Here is a 23,915-nt window from a genome sequence, read left to right as displayed (position 1 = left end):
ATTGAATTATTGTTTTCTGAGTCTGTGTCGCAAGGATGAAGTTGCTGATCCTGACTCGTCTTCTCCTCATTAGACGCGCCTTTAGAGAGAAATGCATCTTTATTGATTATGATTAAATTATAATAAAAGAGTTTTTGTTTTAAATTTTTTTTATTTCGTTAAGTGATTATTTAAAGCTTTCTATAGATATATTTATCATGTCTGTGAGGCATTTATTCGGTCAGCTTCGGTTCATTTTTGTGAAGCGCTCCGGTTCAAGACGCAGAAAGCCAGAAAGCACATCATGTTTGTTTTCTTTGTTTTATAAAATAACTACCTGTTGTTGGTATTGTGAGTGCACACAAATACGAGAAGACCCTTTACAGGTCTGAATGATGTTATTAATCTTACCTTTATCAAAAAATAAAAATAAAAAATGAGGGCGTAGTGTAGGCTATTTTAAGTTGTTTCCACTAAAAAAATCCAAGTGTTTGCACAGATGTCTCCATGTCCTGCAGAGCGCGCTTTAGCTTCCACTCTCTGCACCCCCTTAGATATAGGCTAGCGCACATTATAGCGCATGCAGGTTTAACGTTTAAAAAATGTTATATACATGAACTGTTTTAGTATATCTATAGATTTTATTTTAGGCAAGTCGTGATGATATGAGAAGGCTAAATTGATCAAACGGGCTGTGATCAGCTCATGCCGCTGGCCGCTTGGTCGTTACTTAAAAAAAAAAAAAAAAAAACTTATAGGCTATTTAACGAACAAAAATGCTCCAAACGTTTTTCTAAATGAACTTCATAAAAAAACAAAACGAAATATAATCATTTTGCCATTACACACAAAACGGAACTATTTTAATAGCCAAAACAGTAGTATAACTGTTTTAGGAGAAGGGGAAAAAAGACGGGCTCGGGTCGGTAATTCTGATAAGCTGTCGGACGTGGGTCGGGCTAGGGCCTAAATTTGAGGCCCGTGCAGGGCTCTAAGTCATTCTAAGACCCCTTATTAAGCCTCTTATTAAGACACCACAACTAGATTCTAATGAACTGGCAATTGTGCTCCTTCTTGCAAAAAAAGATCTCTATGAAGAATTTCAGTCAGGTTTCAGGCCTCACCATAGTACAGAAACTGCACTTTTTAAAATTACAAATGACTTGCTTCTTGCTTCAGACCAAGGCTGCATCTCATTGGTATTACTTGATCTTAGTGCTGCGTTGGACACTATAGACCATGATATACTCATAGATCGATTACAAAACTATACTGGTATTCAAGGGCTTTAAGATGGTTTAGATCCTACCTGTCCGATCGCTACCACTTTGTTCATTTAAATGGAGAGTCATCACAATTATCACAAATAAAGTATGGAGTACCACAAGGATCTGTCCTAGGTCCTCTGCTATTTTCAATATACATGTTGCCTCTTGGTAATATTATTAGAAAATACAGGATTAGTTTTCATTGTTATGCTGATGATACTCAACTATATATCTCAACAAGACCAGATGAAACTTCTCAACTATCTAAGCTAATAGATTGTGTAAAAAATTTAAAAGATTGGATGACCAATAATTTCCTCCTATTAAATTCAGATAAGACAGAGATATTACTTATTGGACCAAAAAACAGTACACAGCATCTCTTGGATTACAATTTACAACTAGACGGATGCACTGTCACGTCCTCTAAAGTCAAAAATCTGGGTGTTATATTAGACAGCAACTTGTCCTTTGAAAATCATATTTCCCATGTTACAAAAACAGCATTCTTCCATCTTAGAAACATTGCCAAGCTTCGAAACATGCTACCTGTTTCTGATGCAGAAAAGCTAGTTCATACATTCATGACCTCTAGACTGGACTATTGTAATGCACTGCTAGGTGGTTGTCCTGCATCTCCAATAAACAAGCTACAGATAGTCCAAAATGCAGCAGCTAGAGTTCTTACCAGGTCAAGAAAATATGATCATATTACTCCAATTTTACAGTCTCTGCACTGGCTACCTACTAAGTTCCATATCATTTAAAAAATATTATTACTTGCCTATAACGCCCTAAATGGTTTAGCTCCTGCGTACCTAACTTGTCTTCTACCACGCTATAATCCAACCCGCTCCATAAGGTCGCAAAACTCTGGAGATAGAGCTTTTTCACATTTGCTCCCAAACTCTGGAATAGCCTTCCTGATAACGTTCGGGGTTCAGACACACTCTCTCTGTTTAAATCTAGATTAAAGACACATCTCTTTAGCCAAGCATTCACATAATGCATCTTATAATCGTGTACTGCAGTTATATCTGATCAAATGTACATTATTATTATTCTTTAGCTTGGGTTGAACAAATCATTTTTGCTTAGATGGAACAGCAGCTATGCTAATTATGTCTCTATTTGTTTCTCTGTTTCTGATTGACATCCTGTGGTAACTAGGAATGACAGAAGCTTCAGTCTGGATCCAACCCTTAAATGATCTGAGATGACCGAACACCTGAGAAAAGATAATGCCAACCCTTCAGAGGACCTCAGAGGATGCCAACGCTCAGACAACATACAGAATTACCAAATTGTGCCATAAGTCAAACATATTAAGGTTCTGCAATATATAAATATATTGTGGAAACTTAAATTCCTGTATAGCTGCTTTGCAACGATTTGTATCCTAAAAAGCGCTATACAAATAAACTTTAATTGAATTGAATATTAGATTGAAAGGCCATGTAAAGTTGCCAATACTTACATATTTCAGATGATAAACCATATTTGAAGTCCACAAATGATAGGCAAGCATTTGGATGTCCTGCCCAAGGTACTGTATTACCCCAAAGACAAGCCGTTAAAGATCTGTCCGTCACGGACTGCCTGTGGATTTTTTTTCTGCAACTAATAAAATTTGGGTCGACCAAGCCTCTTCTCGTCGACTAACAATTAGTCGACTATTAGGGGGCAGCCCTAATAAAGATATTCAGAACTTTTTATTAGTTTATTTTATGTCTGAATATTTTAACATTTACCCTACTGATATTACATTTATTTAAAATTCCTCCCATCATTTAGAAGTGATTCATTTGGCCATCTTTTAAAATATCGATTTTGATGTAATCAAATGTAATCTAATATTTAAATCTAATAATATATACAAAATATGTCCATCTTGATAGACAGAGGTTTGCTTTAATAAATAAATAAAGAAAGAAAGAAAATGACTCTGATTTATAGGGGGCATAATAATACCTCACATTTCTTACAGTATGAATTGCATTTCTCAGTGTTTGTCAAAGCACCAGCTCAATTTGCTTTCTTCTGCATTTTCAAATCAAAGCGATGACCTGCTGGCATTAGCATCCCAAAAAGCGAGTGTTGATATGAGGAAAGGTTTGTATGCTTTAGGCTAAATTCACCATTATTATACATCCATGAGAAAGCAGCTCTTGCTCCTAGCAAGAAATAAAACACTAATGGACTCATTTCCACCTTCATAAAGTCCAGGGGAAAGCACAAAGAGAGGATGCTCAAAGTGTATGGCAGGATGAGTCGAGCAGCCTGTGGCAGAATACAGTTAGCCGGGATTGAATCCTCTGTCGGCACACTGAGGAAGGCCAAGAGGTCCTTTGCTTTTTGACATTCCGGGCACTCGGTGGTTCCACTCCACGGACAAGAGAGGACAAAACAAAGGTTGAACTGTCGTAAAACTGACTGTAGGAGGATTCAGAGGGAGGGTCTGGAGAAGTGGGGCTTTAGTTCTAACAGACAAAGCATATAAAGTGGGTTTACAAATTGAGAACAATGTTCAGGAATTTACAGTGAGATCAATACTCTCCCATTGTGTCCACTGAAAGAAGAGACTGAAAGCTCACTCTGATGCTGTGCTGTTGTGCCAAAGTGTTTTAACTGGAATGTGGATGCATAAAATCTACCTGTTGATATGAAATGTACTCAAAATCTACAGTTAACTCTAAAACATCAGATCAATAACCCAGATTAAATTCCAGGATTTTCTTTGCTTTTCAGAGTAGATGGCCAGTCAAAGCAGTTTTTGACACCTGTCTCCCCAATCAGACTTGAAATAATCCTCTATTTTCCAAACAAACCATTAGCTTCCCTAATGATCCCGTGCTGCTGTTCTCAGTGACTTCAGCTCCATCAGAGCACAGGGTGTGAAGGTTTCTGTTTAGGTGCTAAAGGGAAGGATTGCACTGATCTAAAGGTGAGTTTTGCAGAGGGCAGGACCATGCCATTTTCAGCACTCATCTGTTAATCTCTGTTTAGGATAAGGCCCCAAACAGAATTAGTCACAGATCTCCAGGGTTCAGGAGAGCAGCCTACAACCCAAAACAAGCAATCAGGGCTGCCTGAGGTTTCTGCTGCTCCTAAAGATCAGTCTTATCCGTCAGCAGACTCAGAAATTATGAATGACGTTTCATAGGCTATTATTATAAAATGATAAAAGCAATGATTTGCTGAATGTACAAATTTGAAGAAAACAAAAATAATCTGAATGAACATCAAGTAGTCTTCAAATATATATGATTTTCAAAAAAACACCATTTAGTATGTTTTTTAAGCCTTTTGAATTACGGGGACATAGGCAGTGTCCTCATAAACCACCTTCATATTGTAATACCTCTGTCATACCCATGTCATTATACAAATTTGTGTCCTCATAAACCACATAAACATGCACACACATACACACACACACTGTATGTATATATATATTTCAGTATTATTAGATATTTCTGTATATACTCTTCTGAGCTCAAATTTCTTTATTTAAATACCTCCTCCCATCATATAGAATGCAATTCATTTGCTATTATTTTTATTAAAAATATTGCATTTCATGTAATCTAATATTTCTATCACACTTTATGATATGATCATGATCTTTTTAGTCTTGGCTCCCTAGGCTGTCTCTAATCTCCTTCCTCTCTTTTCCACCTTCTGTTTGTCATTAACTGGCAGTTATAGTTTAATTGGCCCTTGCTTTGAGCTTTTTGTGCCTTCATATGACTCTCTGGGGTCTCTGGTTAAGTTTCCACTGAAGAGCCTCGTCCATCTTCTGCCGATTCTTTCTCCTCCTGCTGTCGGGCCGATTTTCTCCTCTTAGTGATGCTTCCTCAGTCTTGAGTTTTACCGACAAGACAGATGCTGCACGCTAAATGTTGAAGAACTCCTTATAAGCACCTCAGATTAAAGGTGTCACAAGTAAAATGAAAGCATCAAGGGAGTGTTCAAAGTCAACAGACATATTAATGAAAAACATACAATGAATGCAAAAACCTATTACAGTTTTTTACAATCATTTTTGCACTAATAATAGAACCTTCATGCCATTTTTCAAAACTCTAGACACAAAACTCAAAACAGTCATTATTTGTAACACAGGCTATCCAATGTTCAAAACTTTGCATATTGCGTTCATATCTTTAAAGAAGCCTTGCATTTGCAGAAGCATTGGTTCAAAATACAAATTTATTATTAAATATCATAGGAACATTACTTTAGATCACCCAAACACAAGATACCCATAGTTTCACTGTTTAGTTGTTTCAATCATTAAATATAGTTGTTCAAAACACATGATGCAGCTTTCATTATGGTTCAACACATTCATACATCATTGAGAAAAGTACAGACACTGGAATCATTAAACAAAATTTGAAAATTATTGATGAAATAATCAACACAACAGGTTTTTCAAAAAAAACTTTAAATAAGAAAAAAAAAGATAAGAAAAAAAATGTCAACTGGAGTGTCCCTCACTGCACTTCTATGTTTTTATCAACCCTGTCTTGTGGGTTTGACCACAGGTTCTCATCCACATCATAATGGATGCTTTCATTAGTTAAACATCTTGGAAAAAGTCTTCTAGTATGGCAAATACAGGCCTGACATCAGTCTCCTTTGATATCATTGCACATATCATCTTTGGCTTGGAGAAGAGGGACTTGTTTGTGAGGTCTATTGTGAACCTTCCACCTACATGTGGAGAAAAACTCCTCAGTCGGGTTACAGTAAAGAAAGGGGAATATGGGGTAAATACAAGGTGATAAACTGTGGATGGGCCTGAAACCATGATTGCTCTCAGTGCCGTCGCTAGGAATTCTGGGCCCATTACACTGATTTTCCTATGGGTCCCCTCAAAATCACATTCAGTGTGGGGTGGTTAGGCCCCCAGCGAACATCATTCTTGGCCCCTCTCAACCGCTGGGCTCTCAACCTTTCATCCATGTCATGGCTTGCCTTATACAAAAATATGAATGGTTTTCATCAGCTTCCAGCCCTATCAGCCTCTAAAAAGACTGTAGGAAAAACAAATACTGCTATGATATAGAATTTTGGGGATTTCTTTTCTCCCAACAAAAGGCATCTTGAAACTGATCATACCTGATCATACTCAGTCCTCAGTTGCTTCACTTTCGTAATGTTGTTCATAATTTTCCATAAGAGTAATGCAAAAGTTACATAGCACTTTGAGCAGTTGTATCAATTGATGGTTAGATTATTGCAATGAAATGAATAAACACTCAATTCAGATGTAATGTGCGAGTTGTATTTTGAAATAGTAATACTTTTATGTTGTCAATTTGAACCTGTGATTTTAGTTCAATGAACAAAAGATCTTTGGCTTATGTGTATTTTATCCAAGCATTTGTAAAAAGTGTTTTGAAAAATGTGCATTTTGATCTTCAGTTGTGAACTGTGTGTCTAGAGTTTTGAAAAATGACATGAAGTTTCTGTTTTTAGTGCAAAAATGATTGTAAAAAACTGTAACTAATAAATTATAACCAATGCATTTATTTCATATTTTCTATTGTACCCTGAAAATATTAGAAACATGAAAACTTCTCAAAATAGGAAAAGAGCAAGCAGATTATATATATATTAAAAAAATCTGATTTCATTGTAATACATTATCAAAATATCATACAATTTCTAATCTCATGTTATTAACTACTCAAAGCATGCTTAAAAGCTAAAGAATTACATCCATTTCAGACTTTTACTTCACTGCATATGTGAAGGAATCTTGAGACGGAACCAGTTTTTTCCCTTTCTTTATGTTCAGCTAAACTAGCTCTCCATCTTTTCAATCACTTTTCACTGAAGTGATACACATGAAATTTCTGACAGAAGTGAGGTCAAGTATATGTACCTCCCAAGGCATAATGCCTGTCTCTGAATGACTGCGATATGTAGCTGTGTGCAAATGGCTGTACAAACATGAAGGCTGTTTTGATGCTTTTGTGGTCGCTGACATGGGAGGCCATCTTCTTGGGAGGTGAGGGGTCTCCTGCCCTCTAGTGACCTGTGACCCGAGTGAGCCCTTCTGCACTGATACAGGCTTTCAGCCCTAAGGGAAGGGGGAGAGAGGGGAATAGCACTCATCTGTATAAGCTTTTCTTTTATCTTTGATATATTCTTTGTGTTAAAAATGGAAAGATGTTCTAAAATACAAATATATGAACCATCAACCAATTTAGCCATCAAGAAAATTTGAAATCACAATGGGTTTAGACTGTCTTTTGTTTATGCTTCCTGAATTGCATGTTTAAATTATGAATTCCAAAATACTGGCACTTGCTAATATGATAATATGCACTTCATATATGTGTAGTTATGGATGGTGTGTTAAATAATGTAATAAAGAAGAGACTGCAGGTGCATTTCTGAGGGAAGCGGTTTAAAACTCATGCCGCTGTGATTGAGAACAAAGAAATGTAGTCATAATGTCAATGCAGACATAAATTTTGGAGGAAAAGGCGCTGTACTTTGAAGTCCATTGCAGATTATTACTTTTGTGAATGAGCCACACGACTCCGCACGGATGTTTGATGTGCGGTGAAGGTCTGTGAAATGAACTTCTTGAGAGGGTGATAAACATCATGCCTGTGCCCCTTTTTCTCGTTCCAGATGGCATGCGCCCTTCCCTGAGGCTTTCAGCTCGCGCTATTATACTTTTCTATCCCCGACACGTGCAGATACAAGAGCCTTGGCTGGACCTCATGCGGAACTCCCAAATAGAGGATTTAACCTGAACCCCTTCAGAAATCAACTGATCCACACATACACAACGTGCACGGAATAAAAACTCTCAGGAAGCTATTTAAATTCGTGAAAAAAAATAATGTAGGCTTGTCTGCATGAGTTACAACGATAAGCAGAATATATTTCTATGATTTGTATAATTCTATAATAATTTGCATTGTTATTTATACAAAAACTAATAGTGTAATGGATTAAGGAATGTTCGTGCATCTTTTAATTAGCCTATCTATCTGAACGCGTAGATTAGCATAAATGCAATAATTGCATGGCGTTTGAAACTGCCAAAAGTAAATGCTTTTTGATTTACTGTTATCATACTATTGTGAGAAACTGTATTTTATAAGATAGCAAATGTCATTTAAAATAGGCTACAGTATCATAAAAACTGGATTTTATAATTTAATAATTGTCTATGTATGTCCTTTTAATTGATTATTTTTATATTTTTAATCATCATCTACTTAAAGTATTAAGCACTGCCTATTAATTGGCTAAAATTACATTTTAATCATTGTAAATTTATTTATTTATTGATGCTTATAGAGTTGTTTTTGTGCCATTGCCTATTTATTGCATTGTTGTTATTATTATTATTATTATTTGCCACAGTTTCTCGTGAGACCAGTTTTGGTGACGTTTAAGTCAGCACGTGGCCTTGAAATATACACCTGTGTTTTTAAGAAACAAGCAGACCTCAAAAAGGTTGGTCTCCTATGGTTTCATTTAGGCTGCAGTTATAGGAACTTTAACACACACACTGACCAAAATAACGCCACGCGCATTTTAACCATAAAGATTTACAATATGTGCACATTAGAGTTGACGTTTTTATTTTTGAGATGACTAAAACTCATCCCGAGGGTTTGATGTAATCGAGCGCAATCGTGTGTAAAATATGCATAAGCAGTTTGGTTGACAGATTAGTTGACGCGTCGACTCTCCGATCTATATCCATGCACCTGCTGCATAACCGTTATTTTATGCTCTGTGACCCAGAGTGACGCTCCAGTTACAATGATGCCCATTATGTTGTCAGACATTGCTATGAGTTGTTTATGCATGTCAGAGTCACATTACGAAGCAAACAAGCAAGCACAGAATATATATATATATATGTAGAAAACGTTATATTTATTCGTACAAACACTTTTGCACCAGATTTATATTTTGAGGTAAATACATAATAGAATAAATCTCTTTATATACAATAAAAATACAATAGCATAAGAAAGCAACAGGTTGAATAAATAAAAATAAAAAGAAAGTGGTGGGAAAGCAGTCGTGAGAGCTAGTTAACTGTATCTGGTACGGATCAGACAGACAGGAGAGGTTTCTTCGGGTCAAAATACATAATGCATAAGGCCAGATCTTTGTCTTGTCCATTCAGTCTATTGTCACAGCGTTGAAACTGAATTTCCACGCTCGTTTTTCTGCTTTATTGCTCTACAAATTGTAATATTGACTTTTCACCTTGGACTGCAAAGGCCAATCAGTCTTGGTTTAAATTATAATTTTCTCTAACAGGCGTTTAAGGTCATGCTCCAAAGAATGCGCAAAAGTGCAAAGATATCGGAAAAGGCATCAATATCGGTAACAAAACATACAAAAATAAGAACATTCTCATCTGTGAACTGTCGTTAAGGCAAACAGTGAATACCTAATGTTGTGCTCTTGGTTCTATTAGAAAAGTAACAGCAAAGTCCTCTGATTTTACACTACACGCTTCTGCAGACTCTATACAGACACGAGAACGCTTGAGTCACATTAATAGATGGCAGGTACGAAGTTGTGGTAGCTGTAAACTACATCGGTCTGCAAGTATCCAAAATCGTCCATGGCTTCGGGGCTGCCCGGGTCTGAATTGCAGTAAGACGGGGATGAAGACGAGGAGGATGCGCCGGATGGCCAGGAGCAGGAGTCGCCGCCGGGGCTGGGCGCATCTCCCATGCAGCTTAGTCCTGGGAGCAGCAGCGCAGGGTCTCTGGGCTTGCTCTGCCGCTGGTCTGCGATCCGGATGGTCTCGGAAAGCGCCCAGATGTAGTTGTGAGCGAAGCGCAGAGTCTCGATTTTGGTCAGCTTCGTGTCGTCGGGAAAGGCAGGCAGCACGCTTCTCAAGGCATCCAGGGCGTCGTTGAGGTTGTGCATTCGGTTCCTCTCGCGGTCGTTGGCCTTCATCCGGCGGTTCTTCTTCACCACGTGCACGGTGGCATCGTTCCTGGCGCGCCCCCTGCGCCTCTTCTTCTGCTGGAGCTCGGCTGGAGACGAAGGCGGTTTGCTGCAGGAGGACGAGGGGGACACTGGGTGGAGGCTGCTGCGCGAGTCCTCGTCATCCGTGTGCGTAAAGGAGTAGTCACAGCTTGAGGTGTCCATGTCGGAGTAGACAGTCTCCATTGTTGGTAACCTGGAGAAATAGCAAAATTCAAGTCAGGAATACGCCAAAAACAAGCTCAGAAAGACATTCCAAGTTCTCTGAGCGCAGCATGCACTGAGGATGCTTGGTCCTGCCAATACGCACCTTATGTGGGCTGGGAGATGAAACTGGGAGTTTGAGGTCTTGCAGAGTTCTGCAGATAGTTTGTGTTGAAGTTTAAGGCACGCGTCTGTCTTGCTCTTACCCCTCAATCAGCTCGTGTGAGCTTGTGGGCTTGGCACACGACTGGCCTCACCTACCTTATATACCCTGGTGAGACAATGGACGTACCCCCCTCGCTTTGGCATTTTTGTGAAGGATGAATGAATGGTTTGCATCAGGTCTGCCCCGTGCCGCACGGCCATCTCATTAGCATAATTTATTCTTGTTGTTTGTTCGCCCTCTGAAGCGTGCCTGTAATCACCGCTGGCCAATCAGAGAACCGGAGAGCTGGCCAGCCACGCGAGCAGAGCTGTCGCTATCTGTCCAGCATGCACCAAGCCCATTTTAACTTAAATCTCTAGAGGAAATTGAAAAGAAGAGACAACACGAAGTGGCCCAAGGCTAGAAGACAAGTTTTTTGGGGGGGCTTTTTTTCACATTTATCTATTGTATTTAGTGCGCTCAGCAAATCATTGCGCATTACAGTCTTTTATAAAGATACACAATTAATACAAAGTCAAACGTGCTATTTATTATTGTTTTTTATTTATTATTTATTATTATTATTATTACTATTATTTGTATCTTCTATTTTGATACTTCGATATAATATATATATTTTTTGTAGTTTGCAAAACGTTATTGTTTTTTAAGTGTAGGCTACTTTACTGAATGTAGCCTATGTTACCTAACCGTTTATGTAATTATGATATGTTAATATACCAACCTATTCGAGTTTTTAATATCTTGTACAAAATATAAGTAAGGTCAATACATGATAAAGTTTATCAGAATTTTAACAGTTTTAACTATTTTATAGGCTACTAACTAATTAAACAATATAACATGCATGCAACATAAAATATATAGGCTAATACACAATGTAGCTATACGAACAGAAATGTAAAATCCACATGAGTTTAAGGCATAGTGTTCTGGAAAATTATATCTATTCGTTCATAAACCATATTTTATAATAAAAGTATGCATTCCTTTAATGCACGATTTTTACTTCCATGTTTTTTTCTCCATATTTCACATTTAATTATGTGTATTTTTTTCTAATGCAATATTATTCTTTAACGTATATGCTGAGCTAAATTGCAATATTTTCCCGTTAAACAGCGTTTTTCTGCTATGTATTTCACTTTCTTCCACCCTGCTTGCAGCGCGCATCTTGAGTTAACTCACAATGTGAAAGATGCAGTTCAATCAAACTGCTCCACTGTGCCCAGTGCCTTAAGTTTTATTTAAAGACATCTTTATGAGACAGCCATACAATTGTTCATTAATTATTCAATTTATTCAATTGCAAGCAACTCGCCCCTCTCTGGAAAAAAAAATGAAGGGGCACTATTTAGAAATAGTTTGGGGAGAGACCTGCGGCGCCTTTCTCCGTGCGGTATTATGGCGAAAGGGGCACAGTCATTTATAAATAATTACACAATGTTTAGAGTCTTCAGGCATGTATGATATATCAAAGCGATTATAAGGTGAATTGTTCCATTGTGCGTCCCTCCTCTCTCTTCTTTTCAGCTCTATACGGCTTGTCCCCCGTCCAAATTCTGCGCCTCTGAGCTTTTGTCACTCATTTTTCTCGGCCTGCGACACTCCAATAGCATTATTCTTATTCAAATAGTCCCAGCGTGAACAAAAACACCCCGCTTCTGAGGCACGTTTGTGCTTTCGTTGGCATGAAGTGAAGCACAAGTGCATAATTTTGGATGCATAAACTCGCATGGACTCCTAAAACTTCTGAGAGACTCATCGGAACGTGCTTTGATTATAAACAGTAGACGATATTTAAATATTCATTTTTATTCACATTTGTTGTATTTAATGCATTATGGCGGCGTGCTCTTCCTTGTCCTGTTTACGCTTTTATAGCGAATGCATTGGTTTTAAAGCCCCTCTGATGGAGGTCCAGACCGGGGTGATGGGGGAGATCGATTTTACTATTACAACACCAACCTGTCAGTAATAACTTCAAAGAGGGAAAACAGCTTGAATGACTATTTTGCTTCCAGTCAGAGCATTAGTGATCTGGTCTGGAGCTGGCACTTATTGCTCTTATAAAGTCATAAAAAAGTTATTGTTTTACAATGTTACTTAACATTACTTATTTCCACAAACGGGATGGATGTGTGAAGTTTTTTTTTCCTCCCTAAGGGGCGGTGGGGAGGAAGAAGGGCTTTGCCCACAGCTGAGAGATGTTGCCAAGGAGATTTTGACAGGATTAGGCACAAGTGCACGAGACCTGATTGCATTTCAATAGCAGAAACACGTGAGAAAATGAAACAACTGAATTACTTAAAGAGGGTCTGATCTGGACCCCGAAACAATCGTGCACGCTACATATTGAAAGAAAGAAAGAAAGAAAGCAACTCGACGCACGTGGTTGAGGGTCTGCTGCGAGTAAAGTGAAATATGCGAGCTGAAAAGACGTGATATTTCAATGCACAATGGCTATTGCAAAATTAAAAAGCGAGCAGCATTAAAACGCGCAAGATTTGCATGGCAGGTGTGGAAAGGTGCATTGCTCTTGGATTGGCATGTGACGTGTGAGGCGCAGAACTCTCTTTATTCTCTGGGAGAATGGTCTTTTAATTTATTTTATATCTGTTTATGCGATTCGAATTAAAATTCAATTTTGCAGTCGGCCCAGCATTAATCCCCGGGTATTAACGCGATTACTGTTCGCAAAAGATCTTTGAGTCAGAAAGTCTGATAGAAGTTTTCACATGGTAATCCCCGGAATAATCCTTTCCCCTGGCGCTGCGGCAGGATCGGGGCCAGAGGACCTTTTCTCCTTCTTCAGAATTCAAGCAGGGCAGAATAGGGCCATTACTTTTGAATGATAATTAATTCCTTACTCCAGTGCTTCAATTGTACGGGATACCACACCCCAAATAAGAAAATCACCCCCACGGCCTCGAGAAGGCCTTAAGAGACTGAAAATAAATTCTAGGGTTACAATGTTTAAAGACACTCCCTGTTCTAATAGTCTTGGCACTTTAATCAAATCTCCACTGATTTATTGATTTATTTAGTTCTCCGTTAAATGCAGTGCATTTTGTACAAAATAAAATATAAATTTTTTCAATGTTGGGAAAAATTATATATTATAACATTATAATTCTTTCTTTCTTTCTTTCTTTCTTTCTTTCTTTCTTTCTTTCTTTCTTTCTTTCTTTCTTTCTTTCTTTCTTTCTTTCTTTCTTTCTTTACATTTATTAAACTATGTAGACATCCATTCATCCAAATTCTTCGCTACTGCATTTTGTGCTGTATTTACAAGCAAAATTCAAAATTTGCCATATTTGCCAAGAAGTAAATATGCTGTGATTTATATGATTAATTAATTTACAAAATTATTTTTTTGGTATTTTATTCATTTAAAATAAATACAACATTTTTTAAACATAAAAATCAACATTATATTGTATTACATTATATTATATTGTATTATTACTTTACTAAATTAATATTTGTATTTTTTATTAAATTTAAAATACATAATACATTTATTAAACAACATTAATATATTATATTATATTATTAATTTACAAAATTATTTTTTGTGTTTTTATTTAACTTAAAATACTACTACTTCTACTACTACTACTACTACTAATAATAATAATAATTATTATTATTATTGTTAAAACAACATTTTTATACAAATTAATGTTCTTATTGTTGTGATTTAGATATTTATAGTGGCATGTGTCCTGTCTCTGAAATACATTTATGATAACTAAAAGCTGCATTTCAGAAACATTACATTCCTATATTTAAAATATACATTGTTTGCCAAATACACCTGAAACATATATATATATATATATATATATATATATATTTTTTTTTTTTTTTTTTGTGTTTATTTACAAGATTTCAAAATGCAGTGGAATCTCATTACAAGTGATGTGAATGTAAATTTTTGTCTCTCTTTGTGAGTCAGACACATAATGTACCAGTTCGTGAACCTAGTGCTATCAATCAGATGTCCAAGTCTAAATACAAACCCTACGGTGGGGCATTCACTTGTCTTGGTGTGTTTGTGCAAGTGCATAATTTACCTCTAGTTTACACTGCATCAGCGCTAACAATGAGAGCTGTGTCTCTAAAGACTTTATATTTGAAAGTAACCAGGGCAACTCTTTGGTAAAATGAGAAGAAGCTTTGCACAAGCTACATCAGCGTAAAAGGGAGGAAGTATACAGCCATTCCCTGACTAATGATTAGTTCATACACCTGACCTTTTGCTTAGTAGAGTGACCATCTTTGTTTTTTTGCAGCAAATATTATTCATCGACACATACCCATTTTTGGATGAAAAAATGTGCCATGTGCATTTCTGTTTCTAGATGTAATGCCCCTCGAGTTGATGGCATCACTTGTAGGTGTTCGAATCAGCCATATGGTTTTGAGTGCAATAACTTGAATCTCTCGCCAACAATGGAGTAATTGAGAAGGGAAAGAAGTCTGAGCTTGACTCGACAAAGCTGCAAAAACTCCTTCTTTCACTCTAATGAAGCTGTTGTCTGGAGATTCTGTGTGGGGTTGGGAGGGTGGTGGTGGACGTGATTTGTCATACAATCTGAATCTTTAGGAGGGCCGGAGAAAGACCTCCTCTCCATATGTCTGCTTATTTTGCATCTGAAAGCTATACCTTTGGCGAGAGCAGGGGAGAGGGGGAAGGAAAGTAGTGTGCTGAAGCTCAGGAACAGGGCTTTCTTTCCTTCAGCTCCGAGAGCACTCAGATCAATACTGGAGAAACTACGGCTTTGCTCTCAAAAAACAAAAGCGCCACAAAAGAAATGCATTTCAAAACAGCGTGTTGGTTGAAACAAATGACAACTGTGGTAGATTTGTTTAGAAATGTTAAAAAAAATAACAACACCTAAGGTAACATCTACGTTAGCAGGTTTTATTCAAGTCAAAAATATGATTTAATATCACTGAATCAACCTTATACGAACAAAACTACATTTTATGGGTTAAATCAAGTTGAAATAGTTTTTTAAGGTAGTTGCCACTTTTTTCACAGTGTATAAAATTTCCTTTAAATCAGTCACAGAAAATTAGAAAAAAGGTATAAAGTTTTGCATTATGTATTTGTTTTCTTTGAAAGCAGAACTTACTTCTGTGTTGCATAAAGTGATTAAAATATTGAATTATACTGTAATAATACAGTATATATATTTGTTTTTTTAAAGTAATGTATATTATATATTTATTTATGCATTGTGTATTTGTTTATTTTGAAAGCAGAAGCAGTTGTTATACATATATATATATATATATATATATATATATATATTGCACTGGAATAATAATAGATAGTCAGTACAGCTTCACTGGAAAACAGGTGCAATATTCCTTCTCATGCAGACCTCTTTATCATTTTCAGTATGCTTATATTTAAGTATGCTTTCACAGAGCTTGTGACTTAAAGACTTAATATCTGTCAAATATTTTCTGTGCATTATGACAGTGAATTAGATTTGCACTTCAAAGCACCAGTTTGAAACTGATGAACTGCTAGATGAGTTGATTTATAAGAATGGCAAAATTTCCCTAAATAGAAAGAGGGATATGAAGGCTTTGATTAAATGAAGGGACCGTCTCCACAACATGAAGACCATGAACTTGTGACTGTGAGGACATCTGCAACCCTTTTATAATATCAAGGTTAACGCAATGAGTGCCAGCTCTCTGCAAGAATGCGGCGGGGACAAAATGAAGAAGTCCCCAAGGACCGTCTTGGATTTGGACTGTGCATGATGCAAACCCCATCCACCATGCTCAGATATTTGTGGACATCTGCCCATGCTCATCAACATGCATGGCTTTAGTCCTCGGCTATCTGACCTGCCTCAGCAACAATGGTGAGACAGTCTGATCTATAGCACTTCACTGCATTTGCTTTTATTTCCTTGTGAAAAGAAGCTTTTAAAACTTGCTATTAAAGCTAAACTGCAAGGATACCTTTCAGAAATCTTTTCCTGGATTTGCACTTCTACGCTTTATTTGTCACATAACATGTAGTGCAAGGGAACTCTTTCACACATGTCATGTTTCATTGTTGGCTTATTATGGAAGGTGTTATTACAATGATCTTAATGCTTATATTAAAGTAATAAATTATAATTACAGTTAGCCTATCTATTATAATACTTTATTTATTTAAACAAGTTTATTAATGTCAGTCTTTTTTCTTAGTTTTGTACAAAGAAACTAAACATTAGTATTTGTTAATTTAATAAGGACTTGGCAAAATGAAGAACACGAAAAGCCAAAAATGTGTTGCTTGGCACAGTTTTCGCACTTGTTTCACTTTGGAAAACAATTAACTCAAGCTTATGTGTGAATATATATTCCTTTCTACATCTTGGGGTTCAACAGCACTGAAATTGCGCTCTGTGTCTTCAAAGTAAGTATTCATATATAAACCAGACACTAAACTGCTTGTCCCGTTAGAAGAGCTTCAAAGTTACTACAATGGTCGCACTTTGCGTAACTTTGGAATCGCAGGGACCTCTTGTGGCCCTGTTCTGCCTTGCATTGTATGCGTACAGCGTTCCTGACGAGTCTTGAGACGCTTCTATTTTGAGCAAAATATTTGATTGAGTAAAAATCTTGGGCACAACAAAATTACTGTTTACTTATGAAATTAAATATATATATGTGTGTGTGTGTGTGAGTGTGTGCATGTTTATGTGGTTTATGAGGACACAAATTTGTATAATGACATGGGTATGACAGAGGTATTACAATATGAAGGTGGTTTATGAGGACACTGCCTATGTCCCCGTAATTCAAAAGGCTTAAAAAACATACTAAATGGTGTTTTTTTGAAAATCTAAAAATGCACAAAGTCTCCTGTGAGGGCTAAGTTTAGGTGTAGGGTTGGTGTAGGGCAATAGCACACACAGTTTGTTCAGTATAAAAACCATTACGCCTATGGAGAGTCCCCATAAACCACAAAAACCAACATGTGTGTGTGTGATCCTGGACCACAAAACCAGTCTTAAGTGTCATTTTTTCTGAGCTGAATAAATAATCTTTCCATTGATGTATGGTTTGTTATGATAGGATAATATTTGGCTGAGATACAACTATTTGAAAATCTGGAATCTGAGGGTGCAAAAAAATCTAATTATTGAGAAAATCAAAATTACCAAAATCAAAATCACCAATTACCAATCAAAAATTAAGTTTTGGTATATATGCGGTAAGAAATTTACAAAATATCTTCATGGAACATGATCTTTACTTAATATCCTAATGATTTTTGGCATAAAAGAAAAATCTATAGTTTTGACCCACAATGTATTTTTGGCTATTGCTACAAATATACCCCAGCGACTTAAGACTGGTTTTGAGGTCCAGGGTCACAAACACACACACACACACACACGCACACACACACGCGCACACACGCGCACACACACACAAACACACACACACACACACACACACACACAGAGATATATATGATATTAGAATTATTATCACTGTGTTGAATGTTTTATTTTTAAATAATAAATCAAATATTCTATATTGCTATACAGCAAATGTCACTACCATGTTTTGTAATATGTATATTCCAGTTATCTTTAGGGGTACTGTAGTGGGGAAAAAAAGTTTTGCAGTGAGACCTAACAAATATGTAAAAAAAATAAAAAAATAAAAATAACGATACATCAAATTAACCTAGCTAACAATATTTTAAATGCAAAAGAAACGAAAAGAAAAGAAAACACCTCAACCTTATTCACCGTGTCTTACAATTAATGTAGGGTTCTTTACTAATTTGTCTCATAATTTTTTACATAATTTGTTGAACTGATTTTTTAAATATTTTGTTAAAAAATACTGACATTAATGAACAAAACCATAATATTCAGCCCCATGGTTTGTAGACAACCTTTTAATAAAAATGTATAAAATGATGAATTGTAGCATTAAATAAAATGTATGGAATGATAGACTGAAATATTAATTAAAGCGGTGACAAGCAAGAAGTAGCATCATTTGGGCTCTTAACACAGCAGGACAGAGGGGCATTTAAATAAACTTATTCTGAATCATGTTTATTGCTTGAAAATTACAAAATCACATAATGCAGGGTTTTTAAAATGTATTTTCGAATACCTAAAATAAATATTTCACAAAAAAATTAACTAAAATAATATATTATTTAAAGAAATGTTTGTTTGACTCGAGGTTGAACTTTTTTATGCGAATATATCTTCTAGGAAATTGTATGACTTTTAATTTGTAAACTCACCCGGAAACACTCTTCTTTTGAGTGTCGGCGCCGGAGCACGCAGAAGTCAACACTCGCCGCTTTTTCACATTAAAATCGAGATATCTGGAAGATAAAAAACTCTTGAGAGATGTTTTATCACGTAAGTTCGTAATTGTTTCGATTTTACGTGTAAAACGTACATTAGCATTAAGTATTCCGTATATTCGTGTCATGTAGCATTGATGCTGTTTTGTCTCGGCTAACGCTAAGTTCCCCGCACAATGTTGGATGTAATAAAGCTAGCTTGTTAAATCTAGTGATTTTGGAGATTGATTGATATTATGTTGATATTTGTATTATTTGGTAAAAATACGAATCATTGTATTTTGTTAATGCAGGGTATTTGTGAATGTAAACAGATTCTAGATACGTACATTAATGCATTTACCTTCATGTGACTTGTTTTCTTAATATCCCTCACAATAGATCTCTTTGGAGCATGAGATTCTCCTGCATCCACGATACTTTGGACCCAATCTGCTGAACACTGTCAAACAGAAGCTGTTCACTGAGGTGGAGGGAACATGTACGGGAAAGTAAGTCCAGCAGAAAGTTAGACATCTGTCTTTTTCAGTGAATATTATGAAATATGATTCTCAAATGTCTCTCTTTTGTTTCACAGGTATGGCTTTGTTATTGCAGTAACCACAATCGATAATATTGGAGCAGGTGTTATCCAGCCTGGCAGAGGTTTTGTTCTGTATCCCGTCAAATACAAAGCCATTGTGTTCCGTCCCTTTAAGGGAGAAGTTGTGGATGCTGTCGTCACCCAGGTTAACAAAGTACGGGTCCATTTTATCTTCTGTTAGTGCTCTTATATTCTTTCTTAGTTCACTTTGCTGATGATTTTTCAGTATTTTCTCTTTCTTTTCCCAGGTTGGACTCTTTACAGAAATTGGCCCCATGTCTTGTTTCATTTCTCGTCATGTAGGTAGTTATATATCAAATTGTGTAAGCATTAGTCATTGCCACTTGTGTTTTATATCCGTGTTTCTGTTATATCTAGTCTATTCCCTCTGAGATGGAGTTTGACCCAAACTCAAATCCTCCATGCTATAAGACAGTCGATGAGGTAAGATTCAATAAATCACCTTCAGGAAATGTTTTATTGAGAATTCTTCAAATCCTCATTTGCACAAATATAGCTGGTTTCTGTTGTCTTCAACAGGACATTGTGATCCAACAAGATGATGAAATTCGACTGAAGATTGTGGGAACTCGAGTGGATAAGAATGATATTGTAAATCCCTGGCACTTTGTTGAATATGCTAAATAATATATGGATTATATTTCAATTTGGATATAATTCTAAAGGTTTTGTTTCTTTTTTTATTAGTTTGCCATCGGATCTCTCATGGATGACTACCTGGGTATGTATTTCTTGTAATGAAAACATTTGTCACAGCTGTGTTTACAGTCACTTGCAGTTAGCTGTGCCATTTTTATTCATTTATAATTTACAATAACTACTGTTCCTGTAATTATAAAAATATATAAATCTATCCAATTCAATGCTGTTCTTTTCCTCCCAATAACCTATTTTTTATTCCTTGTCTAATTTATGTACTATCCAACTATTGTCTAAGAGTTTTATTCTTCTTCTTCTAGGTCTTGTGAGCTGATTCTTCTGCCAGGAATACGGGAAATATGAAACTTTATGCTAAATAATTTATGTATATACTGTAATTATTTTCCCATTTATTTGAAGTTGTCTTTTTTCACTCTTTTTATTGTTATTTTTATCCACATGTTAGTATATCCATAGTTTTCCCATAGCAACTGTTCAACTGCATCAAGTTAAATGAGAAGAGCAGTGGCTACGTGATGGAAATGCTTTGAATTGTTAAATATCATCAGCTGGGCTCTTCAGAAATTGAAAATCAATTCACCAGCATGTTATGGAAAGACAAAGGTATTATTAATCACATTGCTTTTAGAGTTATTCATCTCTTTATTATATAAGGTCATTTTTAAACATATTTTTGTAAATGCCAGCCAGCCTGTACTTGAATATATTTCTCTTTTGTAATACAGCACTCACAAAATGTTGAACTAGTCTCTGTCTGGTTTTCTTGTTTTAGTTATTGCTTGTTCTGTGATTCTTTTGCAGGAATGGCTTAATGCGTAGTACACAGTGAGCATTGCTGATTGTGAATATTTTGATATTAATACCCCACTCTGAAAACAATATTATTGCAACAGCTTTGGCAGGAAAACCTTTAAAGTGTAATTGAAACTTCCTCTCATGCCAGTCACACAGTGGCTCGCTGCCTACTGAAACATTTAAAGGAATGGTTCACCCCAAAAATAAACATTTGGAGAATATTTACTCGCCATTAAGCCTTTCAAGATGAGTTTTTGGAGAAATCTAGCATTACACATGCTCACCAATGGATCCAAACATGTTAACCATCAAGATAACCTAACAAGTAAGTCTTAGGCTGCTTTGAGACTGAATATAAATTGTGGTCTTCTGGACAGGCCTTTATAAATATCACTTCCCTTAAATAGGAATTTTACAAGGTGTGTTGAGTTGTATAGTATCCATGACCAGATAAAAAAAAAAAATCACGTTTTAATTCAAAAAGTGATATTTCTATGCTCCTATTGACAAGAAACAGTAAGTAAATCAGCCAAATATATTTAAAAAATAAGTTTTCCCACTTTAATGTAGTTCAAAACCTGTATGACCTTATTCAGTAAAACACAAAATCAGATGCTGGACAAAACGGTAGGGTCTGTCTGTTATTAGGTGATTTTATAAAAACAACTTTACATTTAATTTTAGTTCTTTCTCAGATTGGAATACAATAAAAGATTGATTTTTTTTTTATATAAATATATATAAATAAGCTTTGTAAGCAAAACTTTGACAATATTCTATTCATTAATTCCTCCATCTATTCATTCTATTGTTTCAAAATGAGAGTTCTGTCTGAATATCAAAAACGACGACAAGAAAATAATTTACAATAAATTAAGTTTTTTTTTTTAGCTTGTCATTCAAAAGAGATCCATCACATTTGATATAGTTTATAAAATGTTTAAAGGTGGCTTATTTTCTCACATGAATCTGATACTTTCCAAGTAAAATAAATGTTTTTTTTTTGTTTTTTTTATTGAATACTTGAAAACGAACAATAACAATGGTCAATATTGTTAACTCACAATAACATAACAATCCAGGGTATCTCAGTCCGAAGAAAGCGCCAAGTCCCTCAGCAAAGCCACCGTTCTCATTGCTTTTAAGTTTGTAGAGAACTCAACAGAATCAAAATACATTTTCAGTTCAATTTAAAATCTTAAATGTTTTTAGAAAATTTACATTTATGAATATGATATTTAGCTATCAGTACAATAAGGTTTATAAAATAAGAATCATTTCTTTTTTCACAATCATGAAAGCCAAAAATGACATTTCTATAAGTAAACTCAAAATTAGGATGCACATAACATTTGATAAAGTCAAGGATATCACACCAAAATAATGTTGTGTAAGAGCAATTCCAGAATGAATGTAAAGACGTTTCATTGTTTTCTAAACAGAAAGACCAGTTGGTGTTAATATCATTCTTAAGTCTTTTAAGAGAGCACTTATCCGGGTAATTTCTATGAATCAACTTAAATGCAACTTCTCTCATTTTGTTAGTAATGAAATATTTGTGAGGTAATGACCAAACTTTCTTCCAGGGAATATCACTAAACCATTCCAATAAGAGATTACATACAGAAATAGACTCCATCTGAAACAAAACTCTCATTTTCTTATTGTTTTTTGACTTGGATGACGAAAGGCACTGCTTTCCAACAAATGTTTTACAAAGATCCGCTGACTGACATGAGATTTAAAAAAAAAATTGATTTGTGTTTATACAGTAGATTCTTGTTATTCCAGATTAGATACGAGTGAGGTGTAAAATTGTGTTTTTTTGCCTGTGAAAAAGAGATCATTGGACAGGGATTTTCATGATGTTATAGTTACAGATTAATAATAAACTTAAACAACCTAGTTTGAAAAAAACAACATTAGGGAGCAGATTCCATGTAGATGAGGGCAGTTCTTTATCCAATTTATTTTAAAGGTGTTGTTTAAAGTGGTGAAATCAAGAAAGTTTAACCCCCGTTTCTCAACGGTGTTCATAAATACAGATTTTCGAATCAAATTCGTTTTATTCTTCCAAACAAAGTTGAGAAGCAATGTATATTTTTTTTAAGAATGGCAGTGTCAACATTGAAAGAGAGAGCAGCATATGTTAACCTGGACAAACCTTCAGCGTAGGTTCGTAAGATTCGTCCCTTCAATGAGAGATCATCACGCTGGAGTACTCTCAATTAATGGATTCAAATTTAACAAGCTTCTATTTCATTTTTTGTTATAATAACACCTAAATAAAATACTTGATCTTTGAATATTGCAAATTTCTGACAAATGACATTCTTTGATGGACATGAGTTCACACTTTGAGAGGTTCAAGAGCAGGCCTGATGCTTTGGAGAACTGCTGGATATACTTTAATGCTAAAGGAACTTGATTAGCATCTTGCAAAGAAAGAGTGGTATCATCAGCAGCTGACTGACGAGTATCTGTTTGTCAGCAATAGAGATACCATGAAGACCACTATATAATAGAAATATAAGAAGCGAATATCTAAAATAAATAAGGGGATAATGCACACCCTTGCCTAATACCACGTGACAAGCAAAATCTAGGAGAAGTACCATATTTTAATTTAATTGTGCTTCTACAGTAATATAGAGTTCTTACCGCTTTTCAAAAATATTCACCAAAACCACATTTTTCCACTGATTTAAATATAAATTTATGTTCGACTGAATCAAAAGCTTTATAAAAATCCAGGAAAAGAATAAAACTACTATGTTCCAGCAAATCACTATAATCCATTAAATCTAAAACTAATCTAATATTATTCATTATATATCAGTCCCTCATAAAGCCAGACTGAGACTCATCTGTAACAGTAGCCAA

General features: G+C 35.6%; 2 protein-coding genes across 3 annotated transcripts; one reads left to right on the top strand and one right to left on the bottom strand.

The window, feature by feature from the left end:
* Nucleotides 1-9,800: 9,800 nt before the first annotated feature.
* LOC306883105 (neurogenin-1) lies at nucleotides 9,801-10,427 on the bottom strand (the record flags this gene model as incomplete). The annotated part of the gene is made up of 1 exon (XM_079438201.1): nucleotides 9,801-10,427. One exon carries the CDS (start codon nucleotides 10,425-10,427, stop codon nucleotides 9,801-9,803), a length of 627 nt encoding a protein of 208 aa, XP_079294327.1.
* An 8,478-nt stretch (nucleotides 10,428-18,905) lies between these two features.
* Nucleotides 18,906-21,652, top strand: LOC306883591 (DNA-directed RNA polymerase II subunit RPB7). Of its 2 annotated transcripts, XR_013785369.1 has the most exons (9): nucleotides 18,906-19,028; nucleotides 19,355-19,464; nucleotides 19,551-19,710; nucleotides 19,805-19,855; nucleotides 19,935-20,000; nucleotides 20,097-20,168; nucleotides 20,265-20,298; nucleotides 20,537-20,840; nucleotides 21,039-21,652. XR_013785369.1 is itself a non-coding variant. In XM_079438963.1 (8 exons), the coding sequence occupies exons 1-8, from the start codon at nucleotides 19,017-19,019 to the stop codon at nucleotides 20,548-20,550; spliced, it is 519 nt and encodes a 172-aa protein (XP_079295089.1). In that variant the 5' UTR covers nucleotides 18,906-19,016; the 3' UTR covers nucleotides 20,551-20,978. The 2 variants fall into 2 exon arrangements, 1 of the variants encoding a protein (XP_079295089.1); XM_079438963.1 differs by lacking the exon at nucleotides 21,039-21,652 and having other exon boundaries at nucleotides 20,537-20,978.
* The last annotated feature ends 2,263 nt before the right edge of the window (nucleotides 21,653-23,915 follow it).

This window comes from Barbus barbus, assembly GCF_936440315.1.
Source record: "Barbus barbus genome assembly, chromosome: 17".
Lineage (NCBI taxonomy): Eukaryota > Metazoa > Chordata > Actinopteri > Cypriniformes > Cyprinidae > Barbus > Barbus barbus.
The sequence above is the reverse complement of the archived record's forward strand: the minus strand, read 5'-3'. Positions and strand labels throughout refer to the sequence as shown.